Source organism: Mandrillus leucophaeus, unplaced genomic scaffold (genome assembly GCF_000951045.1).
Source record: "Mandrillus leucophaeus isolate KB7577 unplaced genomic scaffold, Mleu.le_1.0 Scaffold113, whole genome shotgun sequence".
In the NCBI taxonomy this organism is placed as follows: Eukaryota; Metazoa; Chordata; class Mammalia; order Primates; family Cercopithecidae; genus Mandrillus; species Mandrillus leucophaeus.
In genome coordinates this window covers 4,759,497-4,780,511 of record NW_012099543.1, presented here as the reverse complement: position 1 = coordinate 4,780,511, position 21,015 = coordinate 4,759,497, and the positions used below count along the sequence as shown (strand labels likewise).

At 36.1% G+C, this 21,015-nt stretch overlaps 2 protein-coding genes across 3 annotated transcripts in view; one reads left to right on the top strand and one right to left on the bottom strand.

The window, feature by feature from the left end:
* HHLA2 (HERV-H LTR-associating 2) overlaps positions 1-4,943 on the bottom strand; it is a 139,020-nt gene extending 134,077 nt beyond the window's left edge. The window contains exon 1 of the mRNA XM_011995402.1: positions 4,797-4,943. The gene's annotated coding sequence lies outside the window, so the exon portion shown is untranslated. The remainder of the gene's footprint in view (positions 1-4,796) is intronic.
* Positions 4,894-21,015, top strand: part of IFT57 (intraflagellar transport 57) — a 74,937-nt gene continuing 58,815 nt past the window's right edge. Inside the window, exons 1-5 of one of the 2 annotated variants that reach the window (XM_011995418.1) lie at positions 4,894-5,353; positions 7,913-8,075; positions 8,846-8,964; positions 13,496-13,586; positions 20,424-20,492. In XM_011995418.1, the coding sequence (XP_011850808.1) occupies positions 5,142-5,353; positions 7,913-8,075; positions 8,846-8,964; positions 13,496-13,586; positions 20,424-20,492 (654 nt within the window). In that variant the 5' untranslated portion in view covers positions 4,894-5,141. Of the gene's footprint in view, positions 5,447-7,912; positions 8,076-8,845; positions 8,965-13,495; positions 13,587-20,423; positions 20,493-21,015 lie in introns of both variants that reach the window. The other variant, XM_011995410.1, reaches the window with a different exon arrangement.

Here is a 21,015-nt window from a genome sequence, read left to right as displayed (position 1 = left end):
GGTGGTGATACTGGCAACTAGTAGGTAGAGGCCAAGGATGTTGTTAATCATCCTGCAATGCACACAGCAGTCCTCCAACAATGATCCAGCCTGAAATCACAATAGAGCTTAGAATGAGAAACCCCACCCTAGACTAACACACCTACAATCCTCTAGAATGGCAGAGCCTTTGCAGTGATCTATTTGTGTATCCTGGAAATTAATCCATTGATATTATATGGCTCACAAGTATCTTCTTTATTCACTGTTTATAGAGGCCTATTTTGTATCTGGGTTCTTAAATTTTTATAAGTTTCTCTTTTTAAATCTTTTCTTTTACGAACTCCTTCTCTACATCGAGATTAAAGATACTGCTTTCTTCTACACATTACAAATGTTTTACATTTGTCTTCAATCCATCTGAAATTTATGTGATGGAAGTCATAGATATAATTTTATTTCCATATGGATAGCCCATGGTTTTAATAGCATTTTGTGAATAGCTGATTTTTTTCCACTAGGAGGTAACACTGATTCTGCTGCACACTAAGTTTCCATATGAATGCTCATCTGCTTTCAGGCTATTTTGTATATATTCTGATAATATCATTAATTTATACTTGTACTAGGAATCTTGCTGATATATTGTAATTCTTTCCTCATACTTCAATAAAATTTATGCTTACATATGAATTTCAGAATAGTCCTCCTAGAATTGTAGTTGAAATTATACTAAATTTATAGATTGGGCAAATATGCTGATTTTTCTCATTATAAACATTGTATTCCTATTTGAATTTTTCCAAAACTTTCGGTAAAGTTTAACAATTTCTCTATAAAGATAATGATAGGTTTGTTCCTGGGTGCTATGTGTTGCTTATTGTGAGGTTTCTTTTTCTAACTATCATCTCCAGTAACTTTTTGGGGTTTTAAGTGCTTTTAATTCCAAATAGTCAATAGAATACTATGCATCCAATAACTCTTTTTAGTTTGGATCTCATATATGGCAAACTTGCTGAGCTGTCTTAAAACTTGTCTGTAGATTCTCTTGGATATTTTAATTAATCACAGCAACTGCAATAGTTACTCCTATTTTGTTGTCTGAGTGCACTGGTTCTGATCTATAGGACAGTTTTGAAGAGGTAATGTCTTCACATTGCTTTACAAGGCATCGCTTTTAAAGATTTACATATAAATATGATTTTTTTCCTTCTAGATTTTTGGCAGATACTTTTGATGAGGTTGAATGGGGCTTAGAACATGCCACCCCAAAATATGCTGCTGTTGCATATTGATTATTGTGACCTGAAGGCACCTGCGATACAGCAGATATATGAAGGGCTCTCTGACCTTACCCTTTCTACTTAAAAGCAAGTCATAAAATTTCCCATGAGAAAGAAGCCATCCCTGTACCAGGAAAAGAATAACATTTTTATGATGGGAGACTGGAAATTAATGCTAACATGGGTCTGCAGAAACAAACCTGTTAAAATATTCCTTATCTTCTGCTAATTTTACCCATATTTTTCCTAGTCACTTTTCTACAGTTTGTCAAGCTTAAATCCCTTTTCCTTTGTCTTGTCACTTCCCTACAAGCATATCATTCTTTGCTTTCTTAAAAAAAAAAAAAAAAGGCATGTAAACTGTTGGCCCTATCAACTTCATTTTTCCTTTGCTCCCATGTGCATGTAAAAACGTTAAATAAAATTTGTGTGCTTTCTTCCTGTTTACCTGTCTCACGTTCATTTAACTCACAGGCACAGCTACTTCCAAAGAGGGCAGAAAAAGTTTTTCCTTTTCTATAGTTTCAAGGAAGATTTATTCAGTTAGTCATTTTCTAAGTTTTTAACAACCCAAATGGGTGGTACTAAGCCATTTATAACACAGCGCAGCTTTGTTCTTTAAGCCTAAAGTTTGCCTGAAGGACTTGCTCTTCTATTTGAAGGTGCGGCTGGAAAGCCTTCCTCCAGTCTACAATCTGCCTCCTTTTCACCTCCAGCCTTGTTAAGCACCTTTCAGGGAAATCCACTGAGCTTAAATTGGCTTTGACTGGGATGCTTTTTTTTTTTTTTTTTTCTTTAAGACAGAGTCTCGTTCTATCACCCAGGCTGGAGAGCAGTTGCACCATCTCTGCTCACTACAACCTCTGCCACCTCGGTTCAAGCAATTCTCCTGCCTCAGTCTCCTGACTAACTGGGATTACAGGCGCCCACCACCACGCCCGGCTAATTTTTGTATTTTTAGCAGAGACGGGAGTTTCACCATGTTGGCCAGGATGGTTTCGAACTCCTGACCTCAAATGATCCGCCTGCCTCGGCCTCCCAAAGTTCTGGGATTACAGGCATGAGCCACTGTGCCCGGCCTGGAATGCTATTTAGTTTTCAGAGTTTCACAGAAAGATCCAAGAGTTTTAAAAAGCTGAGGCCGGGGAATTGCTTGAACCCAGGAGGCGGAAGTTGCAGTGAGCCAAGATTGCGCCACTGCACTCCAGCCTGGTGACAGGGCAAGACTCCGTTTCAAAAAAAAAAAAAAAATTCCTTCATTTACCTCACAGATAGTTTGTAAGAAATAAAAGTCAAAGTCAGAAGACCAGTTATTAATAGTGGTCAATAAAATAAAACCAGGGATGAAATTGATATTTTACAGGAAGAATGAACATGGTTCATTCTCTTCAAGCTCTAACTCCTTAGTCAACAAATAAGCTAGTCCTGCAAAAACAAAACAACAAAAACCTAATATAAATGTATTCCCCAAAGCTTCCAAGTGGCTGAAACAGCTACAAGAGGATTTGAGTGCATTTTCACACACTTGAAGAAAATTATCAAGGAAAAGACCTTTTGATGTGTTACAAACTATTACAGGTAAACAAGGAATCAGCAAAAATCCCTGAAATAAACAATGAAATTTCAGTGTTCTTTCAAAAATTTATTGGGGAAACATGCAGTGTTGAACAGTTAGCTTTTTTGTTCTCTTTGTGCCACGATTACTGGAAATACTTTATATTTTCGGGTTTTTTTCTTCTTCACAGTTAAGCGGGGGAAATTATTCTTTGATACTACTTTCAAGCCAGGCTGAGTTAGTATTGTACCTGGGAAGGAAATGGCTAAGACTCTGGGAGTCGTTTTATTTCCGCCAAGTTAAAATACATATGTTGTTGGAGGATTTATCAGCTAAAAAGCAACGTTTGACTATTTCATACAGTGTTACGTAACTTCCTGAAAATGTCAGAATATCTTAAGTAGGCAGCATGCCTGGCAAGAACATCTCCCTCCCTGAGTGTAATAAATTTACTTCCCAAGTCTGAGAGCTTTTTCAGAGTCATGTAAAAAGCCACAGTTTGCTTGTTAGTTAACTTAGGACCCCAAAACATATATGTAAGCTTTCATTCTTCAGTCTTACAAAGCCATACATCTATCTTACACTACTGTGACTGTTATACAAACATGTAACACCCCCAGGCTGCACACGTGCTGGTGGTTGGGGTATGGATGTATGGGGAGAATCACTGTTCCAAAAAGGCAAAGACCCGGAAAGATCAATTTGGTAGTGGGGTAACATCAAACCCAATTTTCTCACTCAACTTTATTAAAAGCAGCTGGCTCATGACTTGTGCTAGGCAAGCAATGTTATTTATTTAAAAAGCAATTCTCAGTGGGCTCCGCTTCAGGTTATTCACTACACAAGTCTATAATTTTAAGTACTTCCTTTCTTTAATGAATACTTTAATGAATGTAATTTTAGGTACTTCCTTTCTTTAATGAATACTTTAATGAATGTAATTTTAAGTACTTCCTTTCTTTAATGAATAGGGCAAATGGTATTTGCCCTACTGACTTTTCACTTTGATAACCTTATTAGTATCAGAAACAAGTTAGCTGTAGACAGATTAAAATGAAAAGTGTGTTCTCATTTTTCTAACAAAAACAGGATATTGTAGATACATTTCAAATTTCAGTTATCCAAAAATGTGGCCCTTCTGTACTTTGTAGTGGCAGACACAAGAAACAGATCAGTAAGCCCTTGAAAGTCACGTTATAAACACGAACATATATGTTCAATCTCTTGTATTAAGTTTTCTTCCAAAAAACTGCCAGGCATCCACCACTTACCTCATTTTTTGCAACTGTTAAGAAAATTGCCCGATACACAATCCTTTTGAAAACTGTAAAGCTGGGCCATTTCTGTGGTCAGTTATGTACCTTTTCTTGAATTTTCTAGGTCAATAACTGCAGAATACAGTAGTAACACCCTATCTTTAGCCACACTGAGAGCTTTAGAGCAGGGAAATTCCTTTTAAGACCATCTCTATTCTGCTGGATTTAACGAAGTACCCAAAAACTTTATACTACATGTAATGGGTTTGAAACAGATTAAGCAGCAGGCTGGAAGCTTAGTATTCTTGTTTTTGAAGTAAAACAAAGCCTCCCAAATGCCTCCTTTTGTTCGTTGTCTTCTTCCTCATCCTTCCAACCACTTTCCTAGCACGGGAGTAATAGCCAGGCAATGCAATACAGTACTTCAAGCTTTACAGTATACTGTTATGTGCAGCATTGCCTAGTGAGAGAAAGATAAAATTAAAAAAAGAAAGAACGAGAGAAACCTCTTGTTGGAAAGTTCCTGCAGTAAAAGTGAAACCTATGGTATTGACTATCTTTACAACTACGAACAGCTTCTCAATTCTGAGAAAATAAAGGTATCAGTGGGCCAGTGCAGCCTTCAATACTGCACGTCTTCACCCCCCTTTAATCTTTTTAACAGCTACTAGCTGACCCAGATGCCCGCTTAGTTGCCTTTAGCAACCACCAGGTCCAACACACCTCAAGCCAGCTCAGAGTCACTAGCCGCCTCTCCTCAGCCTTCCAGAAGCCGAGGGAGGAGAGGCAGCGGGGGGTGGGGCGCGAACGCCACGCCTCCATGAGGGGCGGTGCTGCTTCCCGACCACCATTTCCGCGGAGGCAGGGCAAGAGGCGGGCCACGGGCGACGTCATTCAGGAAAGCCGCCCTGATTGGAGGGAAGGAGGCGGAGTCTAGTTTCCCTGGTGACGGGTTGTCCGGTGGTCGCCTGGTAACCGGTCGTGGCTGTACTGGCGGCTGCAGGGCTGGCGGCTTAGGCCGCAGAGGTCTGTGGGCCTGAGCCCACGCTGCACTCTGTCCGTCCTGTGATGACTGCTGCCCTGGCCGTCGTCACGACGTCGGGTTTGGAAGATGGCGTGCCTAGGTCCCGTGGCGAAGGGACCGGGGAAGTGGTCGTGGAGCGGGGGCCCGGCGCGGCCTACCACATGTTCGTGGTGATGGAGGACTTGGTGGAGAAGCTGAAGCTGCTCCGCTACGAGGAGGAGTTCCTCCGGAAGAGCAACCTGAAGGCCCCGTCCAGGTGGGTGCCGGTGTCCCCAAGCGCCTGGGTGCCTGCTAGCCTCCAGGGAGATGCCCTCCTTGGTCCTGCTGGGAACCAATTCCGTGAGAGCGGGTTAGCAATTCCTTGCCTCCGTCTGCCTAGCCAGGGAAGGGCACTTCACTCCAAACTCCGGGGAGGTCCGTGGAGCTCACGCAGCCCCGACTTGGTGTTTTTGTAGAGAGAATAAATAAGTTTTGGAACGGCAGAAAGGATTGGAAGACAGTTTGCCTGTTTTTTGTTGTTGTTGTTGTTGTTTTTTAACACACACGCATTACCACAAAACACAAACTGTATTTTATGATTGTAAAGATAACACAAATACTCATTGTAGAAAACTTAGAAAAACACAAGAAAATGTCTAGCAAAATTATAAAACCGCCCAAAATCTCGTCTCCAGAGAGGAATGCCATTATCACTTAAGGCTTTTTTTCTAGTTTGGGGTTTTTGTTGCTGTTGTTGTTTAAGACCCTGTTTATACAACTGGGGACCGTGGGTACTTACGACCCTGTTAAGGAGCGCTTTAAATGCGGCTAGTAAATTTGTTAACTACTTGCTATGGTTTAAAAGACTTCTGCCTTTGCAATAACCATACTCTCAGAAACTGAAAAGTGGAAAAGACGATTGACAACTATTGAATTGTCTCCTATCATAGAACCTAAAGTTCTACCCTTGTTCCGGTGGGGGAGAAGTCCAACATATCCTGAACGCAGTGCCATTACTTGCTGAGGGTAGTGGTCGGCTAGGACCTTCTCAAATCACTGTAGCTTAGCAGTAGCCAGGTAAATCAGTTTTATAGCTTTTCTTTCACTTTAATACTTACGTTTATTTTATTCCATAAAAGGCAATCAATATTAAGAATCTATAGTACTTAATGTCTACAGCCAGGCTCAAATAATTTCCCTTGATAGTTTTAATCTCATTCCACTGCTCTCTTCCAATAAATTGAATTGAAAGATATGTAGGCTTTATGTAAACTGTTCATATTAAATTAGTCCATAGTCGGAGAAAAGATAAAGGAAAAAAGTAGTGTTGCTTGATCCATGTTAGAAAAGGTAGTCCTGGGATTATTAAAGTGAATCGATCGGGATAGTATATACAACCAACATTTCCTGTATTAATAAAAATGCATTTTTTTCCAAGAGTATTTTTCAAATGAAAAGAAAATGACCTTAAGGTTCTGTTGATGTCATCTCTGTGTCTTCAGGGGTTCAGCAGGACACTTTGAATCATGGATTTGTGTGGGAATATCCTAGTCTAATGGTTCTCAAAGTGTGATCACCAGACCAACAGCATCAGCATCACCTGGGCACTTACTAGAACTGAAATGCCTCAGGCCCTTTCCCAGGTCTATCTACCTTTTCAGTAATTATAAGGATGGGGACTAGTGGTCTGTTTCAGTAAGTCTTCCAGATGATTGTGATGGACACTAATATTTGAGAACCACTGTCCTAAGTTTACAGTATCTATTGGTGTTCATTCCTGTGCCCTAGAGGAGTTATCTGCCAATAAGGAAAAGATGACTTTTTGGTGGGTGGATGCTTTGAAAGGATAGTGAGCATATATCTGGAAGGACTTCATGGCCTTTTTTCTTCCTAGCTTTCTGTTATCTTCCAGAACGTTTACACTTATCCTGCAGGATAAAGTTTGGGAAACATGAAGGAGTACACGACTGATTTTTATGACAATGATTATAATAGTTGTAAATACATTGCAAACATAATAATGATAGCTACACATGAACAAGAAAAATAAGATCTTTGATTAAACTGACTTGAATGTTGTTGCTAGTGAGTTTTATTCCTATAATGTTTAGGTATAAATCATACTGATCCTCATAGAACTGTGTTTAGCAGACCAGGGGATTAAGCAAGAGCCCACAGATGTTTTTTAGATTGGTGATGTGACATTCACAGTTTCTTAATCCTGACTACACCTTATAAACATGTAGAAAGCTTTTGAAATATACCCCATACTGGGCCTACACTCACTGAAGTTCTGATTTAATTCATTCATGAGGGAAGAAGCAATGTTTGGCCAAGTACCAGTATTTTTATTAGCTCCTCAGGTGATTGAATATGCAGCCAAGATAAAAACAAATGTTTACCATAGGTGATAGGTTAGAAAGAGTAAAAATGCATAATGAGTAATCTTTTGAGATCTCTTTTAAACTCTGAGGTTCTTCCAGATTACCATTTTCGTTAATAAGGTACTAACATATTATTACTGACACTTAAATCATTTTGGCAAAAACTCTACATGCTCTGTGCTCTAACAGGCACTACATTTCCCGGGTGTAAGGTCTTTGATCTCATATTTTGGGTACAGTAGTAATTGCACTAATCCTGATGATTTAAAAATTTAATGTGCGTGCTGTGGATTACTGGAAACTTGAAAGGGTGAATTATCGAGGCCTTTTGATTTGATGGCCATTGGGGGGAAGAAAGATTGTTGGACAGTTGTGAATTCGGCCCTATTAGTTATTATAGACTTATTTGCATTATTTCACATACACCCCCATTCCTCCTTGTTTCGAAACAGACACTATTTTGCACTGCCTACCAACCCTGGTGAACAGTTCTACATGTTTTGTACTCTTGCTGCTTGGTTGATTAATAAAGCAGGACGTCCCTTTGAGCAGCCTCAAGAATATGATGACCCTAATGCCACGATATCTAACATACTATCCGAGCTTCGGTCATTTGTAAGTGTAAACAACCCTTCTTTCTCCATGTTCTCAAGTTATGAATTTTAACACTGATAATTTAATAACAAATGCTAGCCATTTAGATGACTCCTCTGTAAATATAATTATGAATTTATTTTCAGGTAAAACCTCCTTAAAATAGTTTGTATTATAACATTAATGTCACTTCTGAAAATGTTCAGTATATACTCTTTATTAGCCCAAAGTAATATATACATATATATATATTAAGTCTTGATATATTTGAGAGGTAAATTTTGGAATGGTTAATTCTTGATGTAAAAAATGATAATTAAAAAATATACCCTACAAAGTCAAAACACTTTATATTCTGAAAGGGAATTTGTACTTAAGACCATGATAGCAGTTGTGCTTTTTCATTTCTGACTTTTCCTGGGCAGGCAGTAAGATATTTTTGGTGCAAATGTTATTAATTTTTGACAAGTGAATCATTCTGTCCTTAATATAGTTATTTAAATAGTTTTACTGGTTTCTTTTCACTCTAATAAGATCAATAATTTGTTCTGCTATAATGTTACTGCCTTTTAATTTGATACATTTAACAATAAAAATCTTTATTTTCAGTATTTTTATGTATCAATAGGTTACAAAGACCTTGAAATGGATTTCTATGAAGCAATGTAATTACAGTTATTGTAAATCATTTGAAAGAAAAGTGATACATCCATTCAGCAGTTCTTTGCTTAAATTTTGACATTTAGAGTATAACTGACAAATAATACCCTGTTTTTTCTTTTGTTTTTCAGGGGAGAACTGCAGATTTTCCTCCTTCAAAATTAAAGTCAGGTTATGGAGAACATGTATGCTATGTTCTTGATTGCTTAGCTGAAGAAGCATTGAAATATATTGGTTTCACCTGGAAAAGGTAAAAAATTACCCAACCTGATAATAGTAATTTTATGTGCATAGCATTTTCCTCTGAGGGTGCAGAGCTGTTTAATTGAACATAAAAGAATTATTTCCTTTTGACTATTCTAAATTGAAAATGCCACAGATAATTAAGAAAAGCCAGTATAGACAAAATTAGAATGTCTGATGTCTTCAAAACTAACTCTGAAGTAATGTGTTACATATTATTGTGCCCCTTCTCTGTTCAAATATGTAATTATTGAAGGTTTAACTGTGACTATGTATCTTTGTAAATTCTGGACATTTTTTTTAAAGTCTCTTGTACATGTGTTTATACACATAAGCGTAATATATACACAGAGGGAACTGATAGCTACAGATTTAAGGAAAAAAATTGAAATTAATATAGTACTTTAAGTGGGATTTTCTCCTTTGCTAGTAGTTACTGGGCAAGAATAATACTGAAGAAACTACCTGACACTCTCCTAGACGTTGTTCATTGCTTTTGTGTCCAACCTGACAGTGCTTTATTTCTATTATTATATTTATTATTATATTTATCCTATGGTATAAAATTGTTCTTTACTATTCTGATGTTCTTGCTAGAAATCATGAAATCTTCACAAGTACTCTGTTAGCATAATGCTTGGTCTATCTTAGATGTTTTAATAGATATTGAGCATATAGATGAAATAGAACATTTGGAAACTCAGTTTATAGAGATTATAATTAGAAAACATAAATTTTATGCTCTGCAGTTTGGGATTTTTAATAGGTTAGAATGTAGAAGGCACTATTCAGGTAAAATATGAGTAAGCAGTGTTTTTTCTTTTTTATTAGAACTAACTTCTGTAGAAAGATGTGTGTGTATATATGTACATATGTATAAAATTCCCTGTTAACATTTTAATGTATATTCAATTATATTCTTTTAGGCATAATCTCCCTATTAAGTTTAATAACTTCCTTGAATTAGGATACCATTGGGATGAGCCATATGAAATTACTCGTATTCATCTATTTTTAAACTAAAAAAATGGCAATTTCATATGCTTCAATCCAAACATTATTATTTAGTACAATATAAAGAATGACTACATGGTGCATAATACTTTATTAAATTTCAAGAGTAAATAAGTTATGAGATGTGCTGCTGTATTTAGCATTTTAAAAAACTACTAAATTCATAGCCTAATATATTCTAAATTCACCAGAAGCTGTGGTGTAATATCTCAAACACTATTCTATTTTGCACTTCCTTTGTTTCTCAGCACATCTTATTCCTGGCCTATGTATTGTAATTTGGATAATTTATTTTTTAGTTTTGTTTTTAATTGATACATAACTGTGCAAATTTTGGAGTACAATGTGATGTTTTGATACATGTGTACAATATACAATGATCAAGTTAGTGAAATTAACATATTCATCATTTCAAATGTTTATCATTTTATTGTGGTGAGAACATTCCAAATCTCTTTGAGCTATTTTCAAATATATATTATTAATTAATATATAATATTGTTAACTGTAGTCACCCTACTGTGCATTGGAGCACTAGAACTTATTCCTTCTAACTGTAACTTTGTACTCACCCACTTTGACCAACTTCTCCCCATCCTCCCTTCCCCCTACCCTTCCCGTCCTATGGTAACCACTATTATACTCTCTACTTCTATATTTATCTTTCTGTGCCTGGCTTATTTCACTTGACATAATGTCCTCCATGCTTATACAGATTGCTACAAATGACAGAATTTCATTCTCTTTTATGATTGAATAGTATTACACTGTGAAAATATGCCACATTTTCTTTTTCTATTCAACCTTTTATGGATACTTAGATTGGATTCCATATCTTGAGTATTGTGAATAGTGCTGCAATAAACATGGGAGTGCAGATATCTCTAACATACCGATTACATTTATTTTAGATATATAATCAGTAGTGGGATTGTTGGATAATTGAGTAGTGCTATTTTTAGTTTTTTTGAGGCACCTCCATAGTGTTTGCCATAGTGTCTGTACTAATAATTTACATACCCACCAATAGTGTTCAAGGGTACCCCCTTCTCCATATCCTCATCAGGCTTTGTTATTTTGAGGGGTGAGGGATTGGGTAATCCCCATTCTAACTGGGTTGAGATGATATCTCATTGTGGTTTTGATTTGCATTTCCCTGATGATTAGTGATGTCGAGCATTTTTGCATATATCTGTTGGCTATTTCTATAGTACTTTTTGAGAAATGTCTATTAAGATCTTTTGCCCATTTTAAAAATTGGACTAGTTTTTGTTGTTGTTTTGCTATTGAGTTGCTTGAGTTTCTTATACATACTGGATGTTAACTTCTTCTCAGATGGGTGGTTTGCAAATATTTTCTCCCATTCTGTGGGCTGTCTCTTCATTCTTTTGATTGTTTCCTTAAGTTTGATGTAATCGTGTTTGTCTATTTTTGCTTTTATTGCCTGTGGTTTTGAGGTCTTATTCAAAAAATTCTTGCCCAGACCAAAGTCATGAAGTGTTTTCTCCCACATTTCCTATTAGTTTCAGTTTCAGATTGTATATTTAAGTCTTTAATCCATTTTGAGTTGGTTTTTATAAGTGGTTAGAGGTAGGGGTCTAGTTTCATTCGTTTGCGTGCAGATATCCAGTTTTCCCATTACTATTTATTTTTCTTTTTTTGTTTTTTAGCACCATTTATTGAAGAGACTGTGACTTGGATAACTTATAAGGACTATGTTTAAATGAGGAATAAAAGGAGGAAGCTGAAAAGTAGTCAACATTAGAGAATATATCAGCTATGTAACATGTAAATGAGATAGACATTACATATAGATGAATTTTTTATATCTCTAAATGTCAAAATGAATCCTGGAAGAACATGGCCTTTGAGATATTTTCTAATTAATGAAAAATTAGGAAATTTATTATTTAAGATGATTGATTTAGTTCACAGTATTTTGCATAATAGTAAATGTTGATTTTTGTATTCTGTTAACATGATTGAGGCATGGGTTTTCGTGTTTTACGACAGGGTTTCACTCTGTCGCCCAGGCTGGGGTGAACCTCTGCCTGCTGGGCTCAAGCAATCCTCCCACCTCAGCCTCCCGCATAGCTGGGACTACAGGTGCACACCACCACTCCCAGCTAATTTTTAATTTTTTTTGTCAAGACGGGGTTTCGCCATGTTGCCCAGGCTGGTCTCAAACTCCTGGTCTCAGGCAGTCCACCCGCCTTGGCCTCCCAAAGTGCTGAGATTATAGATGTGAGCCATCACACCCAGCCAGGTAGAAGTTTTTAATACAAGTTTTCTCTCTAGCTTTGTTATTGGATAAAAAAAAGGAAAAAAAAATAAATTTTCATAAATAAACCCAAATACATTTGAGTACTTTTAATATAGGATATGTGTCATTAATCTTGATGAATACATGATTTTTCAAAGTTTAATGTTAGGACCACTAATTTTACATTTTGGAAATAAGAAGAAAGCTGGAATCCTTCTTATTACCTATGTTAAAATAAACTTCAGATTGATCAAAGGTGTGAATGTGAAAAGTAAAACTATAGAAGTATTAAAAGACCAGAGGAGTATAGGGGTTGTAGTATGACAGAAAGCCTCAAATATATGATGTTAAAGCTAGGGTCTGTGCAAGAAAAGGTTACCAACTCTATCTAATAAGAACTGTAACAATCTTGAATAGCCAAGATTATAAGTAATATACTAGGGGAATAATTTTTGAGAGGTTAGGCAAAACATTAATTTTCTTAATATACAAAAAGCCAAAAAGTAAAGAGTATAAATAGACATTTCACCATAAAAGAAGTGCAAATAACCAATGAAAATATGAAAAGATGTTCAATCACTTTCATGCCAAAGAAATGCAGTTAAAACAAGAATGAGATTTTTTTCACGTGGTTGATGTGCTAAATTTAAAGTTTGTATTATTTATCATATTGGTGAATATATGGAAATAGAGTCACTCTCCTTCAGTATTGTTTGGAGTCTAAATTAGGGTAACATTTTGGAAGCCAATTTTGGCAGTATATAGCAAAACAATAACATGTACAAAGTTGTTTATCCAGCTATTTCACTTGAACAAATTTATTCTGAGCGGTATGTGTAATGATAAATGTACAAAGATGATCTTTGCAATATTGTCTAGCAAAATAATTAGAAGCCTCCACGTTCAGTCATAGGCTACCAGTTACATTAATTATGGTGTTGATTATTCAATGAAATACAGTACAGGTATGTAAAAAATAATGAGAAATACATATGTATTTAAATATGGTGTATTGGTGAGAAGCATTAAATTGGGTAACACCATTCGTAGTATCATCTCATTTTTTTATAAATTTGAAGATAACCACTTTTGCTTTTCACATAGAAAGTTTTAGGAAAAATACATGAAACATTTAACAGTGATTATGGAAGTGGAGTGAAAAAGGACAAAACCTGGCATAGAAGAGATAATATTTGCATGATGATTTTTAGTCTTACTAAATATTAAACTTACCATCTCATGTTTAACCTTATTATTTTAGGCCAATATACCCAGTAGAAGAATTAGAAGAAGAAACTGTTGCAGAAGATGATGCAGAATTAACATTAAATAAAGTGGATGAAGAATTTGTGGTATGTGTGTAGCTGAACTTTCTGTTCATTTTCACCTTTCGGCCACTTTCCATTCTCTTAATTTCCCCCAGACTTCCATTATCTGGAATATATTTTATTTCATTGTTTCTAAAGAAGAAAAGCTTTTAAATACAGTGCCGAGTATCATCATTTAGACTTTTGATTAAGTTAATGTTTGTATTCGCTAATGATTGAGGTCTGAATTTTAGCAGAGGTTCTTAAACTGTTCAGGGAAATATATACCACTAGTTATATGAGTAAATACTTTAATAACAACCCTTCATGATGTTAGATAGACTGTGACTAATAAATAATTTAAAACAGAACAAAAGAATTTGGGATTAATAAATTCTGCTTTATATGCATACCATTCATTTCTAAGGAATTCCTTTATTCATCTACAATTAGGATGAATAGGAATTTTTTTTAGTGCTTTTAAATAATCAACATTATTTAAGTTGTTTGGCAGAATCTGCACCTTTTTACATGTTTTACATGCCATCCATAGTGTGCAGCTAAAGATGACAGAGACAAAAGAACTTTTTCTCAAGATAATTCTCAGAACTTGAATTAGATTGATGCTGGTACTTTAGGGAGTATACATGTGATTTCAAGCAGAAATGGTGGGGAAAAAAACAACTTTATAGTATACAGCTGACCCTTGAGCAATGTGGGGGTTATGGGCATCAGCCCCCACACAGCTGAAAATCCACATATAACTTTGGACTCCCAGAAACTTTACTAATAGCCTACTGTTGACTTGAAGCCTTACCAATAACATAAACAGTTAACACATATTTTGTATATGTATTATATATTGTATTCTTACACTAAAAGTAAGCTAGAGAAAAGAAAATGTTACTAAGTAAGTTATAAGGGAGAGAAAACATATATACTATTAAGTGGAAGTGGATAATCATAAAAGTATCTTCCCTGTCTTCATATTGAGTAGCCTAAGGAAGAAGAGCAAGAGGAAGGGTTGGTCTTGCTGTCTCAGGGGTGGCAGAAATGAAAGAAAATTTGTGTTTAAGTGTTCCCATGCAGTTCAAACCCATGTTGTTCAAGGGTCAACTATATTTTGCTGTCATAAATCAATTAAAATTTTGGGGTAATTTTTAAAATCAATAGATAATTACTTTAACATAAGTAATTGAAATTTGGCATTGAGGTTAGTATAGTATTTAAGTTAGTATATGCTATGGAGGTTTTAATCACTGCAAAATTTTAATAGCAAATGCTGAAAAATAACCATTAAATAGATTAGATGCTATCTGAATAGAATATTATAAAGCCATTTGTATTAGTCCATTTTGTGTTGCTATGAAGGAATACTTGAGACGCTGGGTAAGTTATAAAGAAAAGAAGTTTATTTTGGCTCGCAGTTTTGCAGACCATAACAGAAGTGTAGCACCAGCATCTGCTTCTGGTGAGGGCCTCAGGAAGCTTACAACTATGGTAAGACAAAGTGGGAGCAGGCATCTCACATGGCCAGAGAAGGAGCAGAGGAGGGGAGAAGGGCCAGAGACAAAGGAGGGGACATATATATCCAAACTATATCACCATTAAAAATTGTTGGGTGGGCATGCTGGCTCATACCTGTAATCCTAGCACTTCAAGAAGCAGTGGGAGGATTGCTTCAGGCCAGGAGTTTGAGACCAACCTGGGCAATGTAGTGAGTCCTCATCTCTACCAAAAAGAAAAAAGAAAAAAATGCTAGGCATGGTGGTGCATGCCTGTAGTCCTAACTACTCAGGAGGCTGAGGTGGGAAGATCGCTTGAGCCCAGGAGTTTGAAAGTGCAGTAAGCCATGATCATGCCACTCCACTATAGCGTGAGTGACAGAGCAGGACCCTGTCTCTATAAAAAAAAAGTTTACAAAGTTTACAAAGAAAAATACAAAGTTATTGACATGGGAATGTAACTTATACTATATGCTATAAAATTAACTGAGAGGATTCCAAATTTTATGTTATGACATTACGTAAAATATGGTAAAAATAAATATATTAGCATTCATTATATATGGGTAGGAGAATTATGAATGATTGTTTTCTATGCTTTGCACTTTTAAGGTTTTAACATGTATTTTTAATAGCAATGTAAATAAACCTTATTTAAACAATGTATGTAAAAAAAGATGACTGTTATTTACAGAAGGAAAAAGGCCATTGTAAAACTTGTCAATATGAAAGATACTTTTTAATGTGATGAATTTTGAAAGTCAAGACAAAGATATATTCATTCATTCTGCATATACTTATTGAGCACTTGTTATGTAGCAGGCAGTGGGCAAGGCCCTGGCTGTGTAGCATGTGCCAAAGCTTTGAAGGCAGGAGGAAGCTTAGCATCATCAAGGAACTAAGAGAAAACTACTATGGCCAGAGTTCCTATGTGAGGGGGTGGGTAGCATAAGATTAACTTGGAAGATAGACCGAGTTCAGATTGTTTTGGGCATGAAAAGTAGTTTAGACTTTATTCTTTGTGTAACAGATCTTTCCATTCAAGCTCAGAAATTAAGTACTCATATATCCCCAGTTGTTCACCTTATTTATTCCCTCATCTTCTTAATAACTATTTAATAGTTATGAATAATTTATGAACAGATACCTGGTTCTAGTACATTAATATTTAACTTCAAAGGCATATAGCTAAAAACTGCTAGTCTGGGGAATAAAGAAAAACTCACTAGTCAGAAGAAAAATATCTGCAAGGGCAGAAACTATGTGTAATTTTTCTTATTGTTGTGTGTCCAGCTTATTGTGCAGGGCCTGGTGCATAGTACATACTCATTAAATATTTGACCATAAAATCAAACTGTCAGCACATCGTTGTGTAACATTTAGAAACTATAGCTCATTTTAAATTGGGAACCCTTTAAAATTCAAGGCACCATTATTGGGGGTGTGAATTTAGAGAAATATACTGGAAAGCAGTCTCTTCACACATTTCTTCCCAGCCATGAGGTGAAGACCTTCTACTATCATAAGAGCAAACTGAAGGCCTTCCTCAAAGGGGTTGGCACTGAGGCTCTTCATTCCCTTGCATCATGTCTCTTTAATTTCTTTTCTTCTTTATTGTCATCATATTATTCTAAGGAGCCCTCTGTTACTTCTACTCTTCTCTTTAAGGAGGACTGGGTCACCACCAGGAAGCCTTTTGATGATGGGATATTACATGATTCTGTTGTCTGAGTTTGTGGCGTTGCTCAAGGATGGTAAAGGTTGGCCAGGTGCGGTGGCTCACATCTGTAATTCCAGTACTTTGGGAGGCTGGGGTGGGTAGATCACTTGAGGGTAGGAGTTTGAGATTAGCCTGGCTAACATGGCGAAACCCCATCTCTACAAAAATACAAAAATTAGCCAGGCGTAGTGGTGTGTGCCTGTAGTCCCAGCTACTTGGGAGGCTGAGGCAAGAGAATTGCTTGAACCGGGAGTTGGAGGTTGCAGTTAACCAAGATTGCACCACTGTACTCTGGCCTGGGCAACAGAGTAAGACTCTTGTCTCAAAAAAAAAAAAAAAAAAAAAAAATTATTTCTCACAGTCAAAGTTCTCCTATAATCATCTAGAAACTAGAAACCTTTAATTTTGGATTGCCCATATCAAGCTAGGACACATTAATAATTATTTTTATAAATATGTTGGGGTCAATAACACAAAATATTCCCACCTATTGTACATAATCATATCCATAGTAATTGGCAGTCAGAATTAAGAAGGCATATTAGACTAATAGGAAATTTTTGACTGCCTTCTGACTTACTGAAATTAGAATCCTCATGTATTCTAATAGCTTACAAAACAATTTTCTAAGCCTGTTTACATTTGAATTCCTCTTAAATGCTCTCTTAATAATACTTAGTAACTTAATCCTTTTTCTATGAATTAGTTTGGATTTTTCAGAGGAATAGAACCAATAGGATGTACACACACACACACACGTATAGAAAAAGACTAAGGAATTGGCTCACACGGTTATGGAGGCTGAGAAGGCCCCAAGATCCACAATTATCAAGCTGGAGACCCAGAAGAGCTGATGGTAGTTCCAGTTTGAGTCTGAAGGCCTGAAGACCAGGAGAGCTGAGCTAATAGTTTGTTTCAGTCTGAGTCAGAAGGCAAGAGAAGACTAATGTCTTCAGTGACAATGAGGCAAAGATGATAAATTCTCTTTCTCAGGTTTTTTGTTCTATTCAGCCCTTCAGTGGATTGAATAAAGCCCATGCACATTGGTGATGACAATCTGCTTTACTCAGTCTACAGATTCAATTATTTATTGCATTCAGAAACACCCTCACAGACACACTCTGAATAATGTTTAACCAACACCAAGGCACCTTGTGGCTCAGTCAAATTGACACATAAAATTAACCATCAAAAGTCGACCCCTTGTCACCTTACCACCCATATACATCTTCTTAAACCATAATCTTCAAATAAAGACCATACATAGCATGGTTATAATTTCATCTAATAGAATGTAACTGCTCTGCATACAACAGATATTGCTCTAATTCCTTCTCCAGAAGAGGAGATAAAGTCCATAAGTGATATCTACTCTTCTCCCTGATATCACTTAAATATTACAAAAGTAACAATACTTAAATACTATGATATAAAGTCAGTACATCTGTGTTACATGATAAGGGAATAAGAGTAAAGAAAACAAAAACACATACAGATATATTCATAGCAACTAGGAAATATTCATGACAATCACAATTCTCATTTTTGTAACTAGTCACATGCTTGTAGTTGTGTATGTAACTACCATTTTTCACTACCTATTCTGTATTCCCCTTGCCTTCAGTAAGCACGTCAGCTGGTTATAGTTCTTTACCTGGTGGGGTGACTCAGATCTTTATTACTGAAGTGTCTGAGCCGTTAAGTAGACCTGCCTGGATTTGGTTGTTGTAGTTTTCTGTTGATTTTTAATCACAGGACATGATAATACCATGCCTTAAAAGATCTCCTGTATTTTAGAATACTCTTCCTTTGATTTTGGAGTAGTCCAGTGTCCTGTTAATAGGATCAGTCATGCCAGCCAATACAGTAATTGCCTTCTTTGCCATGTCGATTCAGAGGTATGAGGAACCCAAAGTGGCCAGGTGGCAGTCTTAATTTCTGTTCAATCAAATCGTTGTTGTATCTTCTGGTTGAAGAATTCCTCCTTTTGGAACTAAGACCTCTAAGCCAGCAAAGCATAAGATCATGGGAACAGGAAGCAAGAATTTTGCCAGTGGGCTACTAGGGGTAATAGCAAGTGATTCCACTCCATTTCCACCCCTTGATTCCTGGACCTGTAAATCCTGGCTGTGGGAGAAACAGCACCATATATTGGTTGCTGATTCATTCTAGTACCTACTATTAAAGCTTTTTACCTATTAGTGTTCAGTCCAGTATAGTTCAACAAGTATCTATTGATTGCCTATGTAAACAGTACTGATCAGGTTATTGTAAAAGCATTATAAACTTGTCTCTTCTCTCATGGGCATTGAGTCATTGACATTTCACTCATTTACTCTGGTTGTTAAGTAGACTCTTATTAGTGCAAACACAGACTAGACTAAGCCATTTGTCAAAAGTGTATACCTCTGCTTCAGTTTTAAGATATTAAGTGATCACTTTTGTCTGCATTTCTGTTCTACTGCCCCACTCTAAAAAAAGTAAATGTCACTGGAGTGTATAGAATCTACATTTATGTTGTTTCTTATTTTACTAAAATGTTTCTGGTTCTCCAAGGTTTAGCATAGTTCTCATACCTTACCTTCGTTGTTCCAACCCCCATAGTTTCTGAGGAGATATGGGATAGAGCCTTAGAATTTGCATTCTAAGGAATACCTAAGTGATGCTGTTACTGCTGCTCTCAGAATCACACTTGGAGAACCAGTATCTTATATATTTATAAATGGTTGAAGATAAGGATTATCTTTGAAATCTACTACAGCTTTGTACAGTTCTACATATGGAAGTGTTCACCAACTGACATTCTCTTTTTTCTTTATAAAATCATGACTTGAGGGCCCAGTTCCATTGTCTTTATTGTGTCCTTGAGGTTGAAATATCCTTGTTAAATTTTTGTTACTTACTATGTTACTTGTCACCACAAAGACATATGAAAAAAGAGGAGCTCATGTTTTGTCTTACATGCTCATAGAACCTGCTCAGACTCCATATTTACTGCATACTGGGGAGGGAGTTGGTTCTCAAAGGGTCACTTTCTACCCCTGCCCTCTACATCCAGTTGGTCTACAGATTAGGATTAGCTTGGCACCCACCTAAACTATCCTTTGTAATAGATTTAAGTACCATGGACCAACCAGTACTGGTAACCATTATTTTATCAAGCTTGAACATACCAGAGATGAGATGTCAAAAATATGTATCAGTGTGATTGGTCGGAGCAAATGAGAATATTCTCTGTCAGTCTCTCATTTTTGTCCATTTCAGTCTTATTGCTCAAAAATATCCATTAACTCCTTCTATTTATATCAAATTTGCCAGCCACTTGGGTTTGTTTCTTGCCCTGTTTTTATATTTATCTGTAGTTCTATAGCAATGGCTCCCTTCCTTTCCCTCCCCCCGTTTTTTCCTTTCTTTATTGACGGCAAAAATGGTGCTATTTAAGTAGTAATACCATCAAAACCTCAGAAAACAGATGAACTGTTAATAATATTGTGCCCTACTTTATGCACACGTTCACTAGGCTTTTAAATACCCTTTCCTACACTAGTCTTTATATCAAGTTTAATATAGCCTAGTATACCATGTAGGTGAAAACTGGAAATATATTTTTTAATTATAGTTTTTAATAATTTTTTAAAAATTTGTTTATTTTCTAAGGAAGAAGAGACAGATAATGAAGAAAACTTTATTGATCTCAACGTTTTAAAGGCCCAGACATATCACTTGGTAAGTTTCATCAGCTACATGCAGGACCAACAAGCAATCAATGTACATGTTCTGCTGGAAATTTCAATGAGGCCATTGTTTTGTATGCTGCTTGAAAAGTAGCTCTCAGAATTGCTTTCCTATATATAAAATGTTATAATTACAGCAAATATAAAAACCCAGAGGAGCGAGTGAGGCAGCCTCCTGTCTGTATCATGGAAAATTGACACAGTGCTACTCATGCAGACTGAAAATAATTTGCCTGGTGGCATTTTTTATTATGAAAAGACATCAAGTATTCTATTTCAAGTTATTTTCCATTTTAATAGGCCAAGACTTAATGATCTTGATTATAGGAAAATATTTAAATTGTAGCTCTTTAAATAAAATGGATTAAGACTGGTAGGTATATGGATAAGTAATCAGACATTGCTTTAAGTCTGTTTTAATTATGAAATAACTCTAGTCTATAAAAGTACATATCCAATGAGATATTTCAGATATATATGGTATTTTTACATTCTCCATATATAATATATTAATA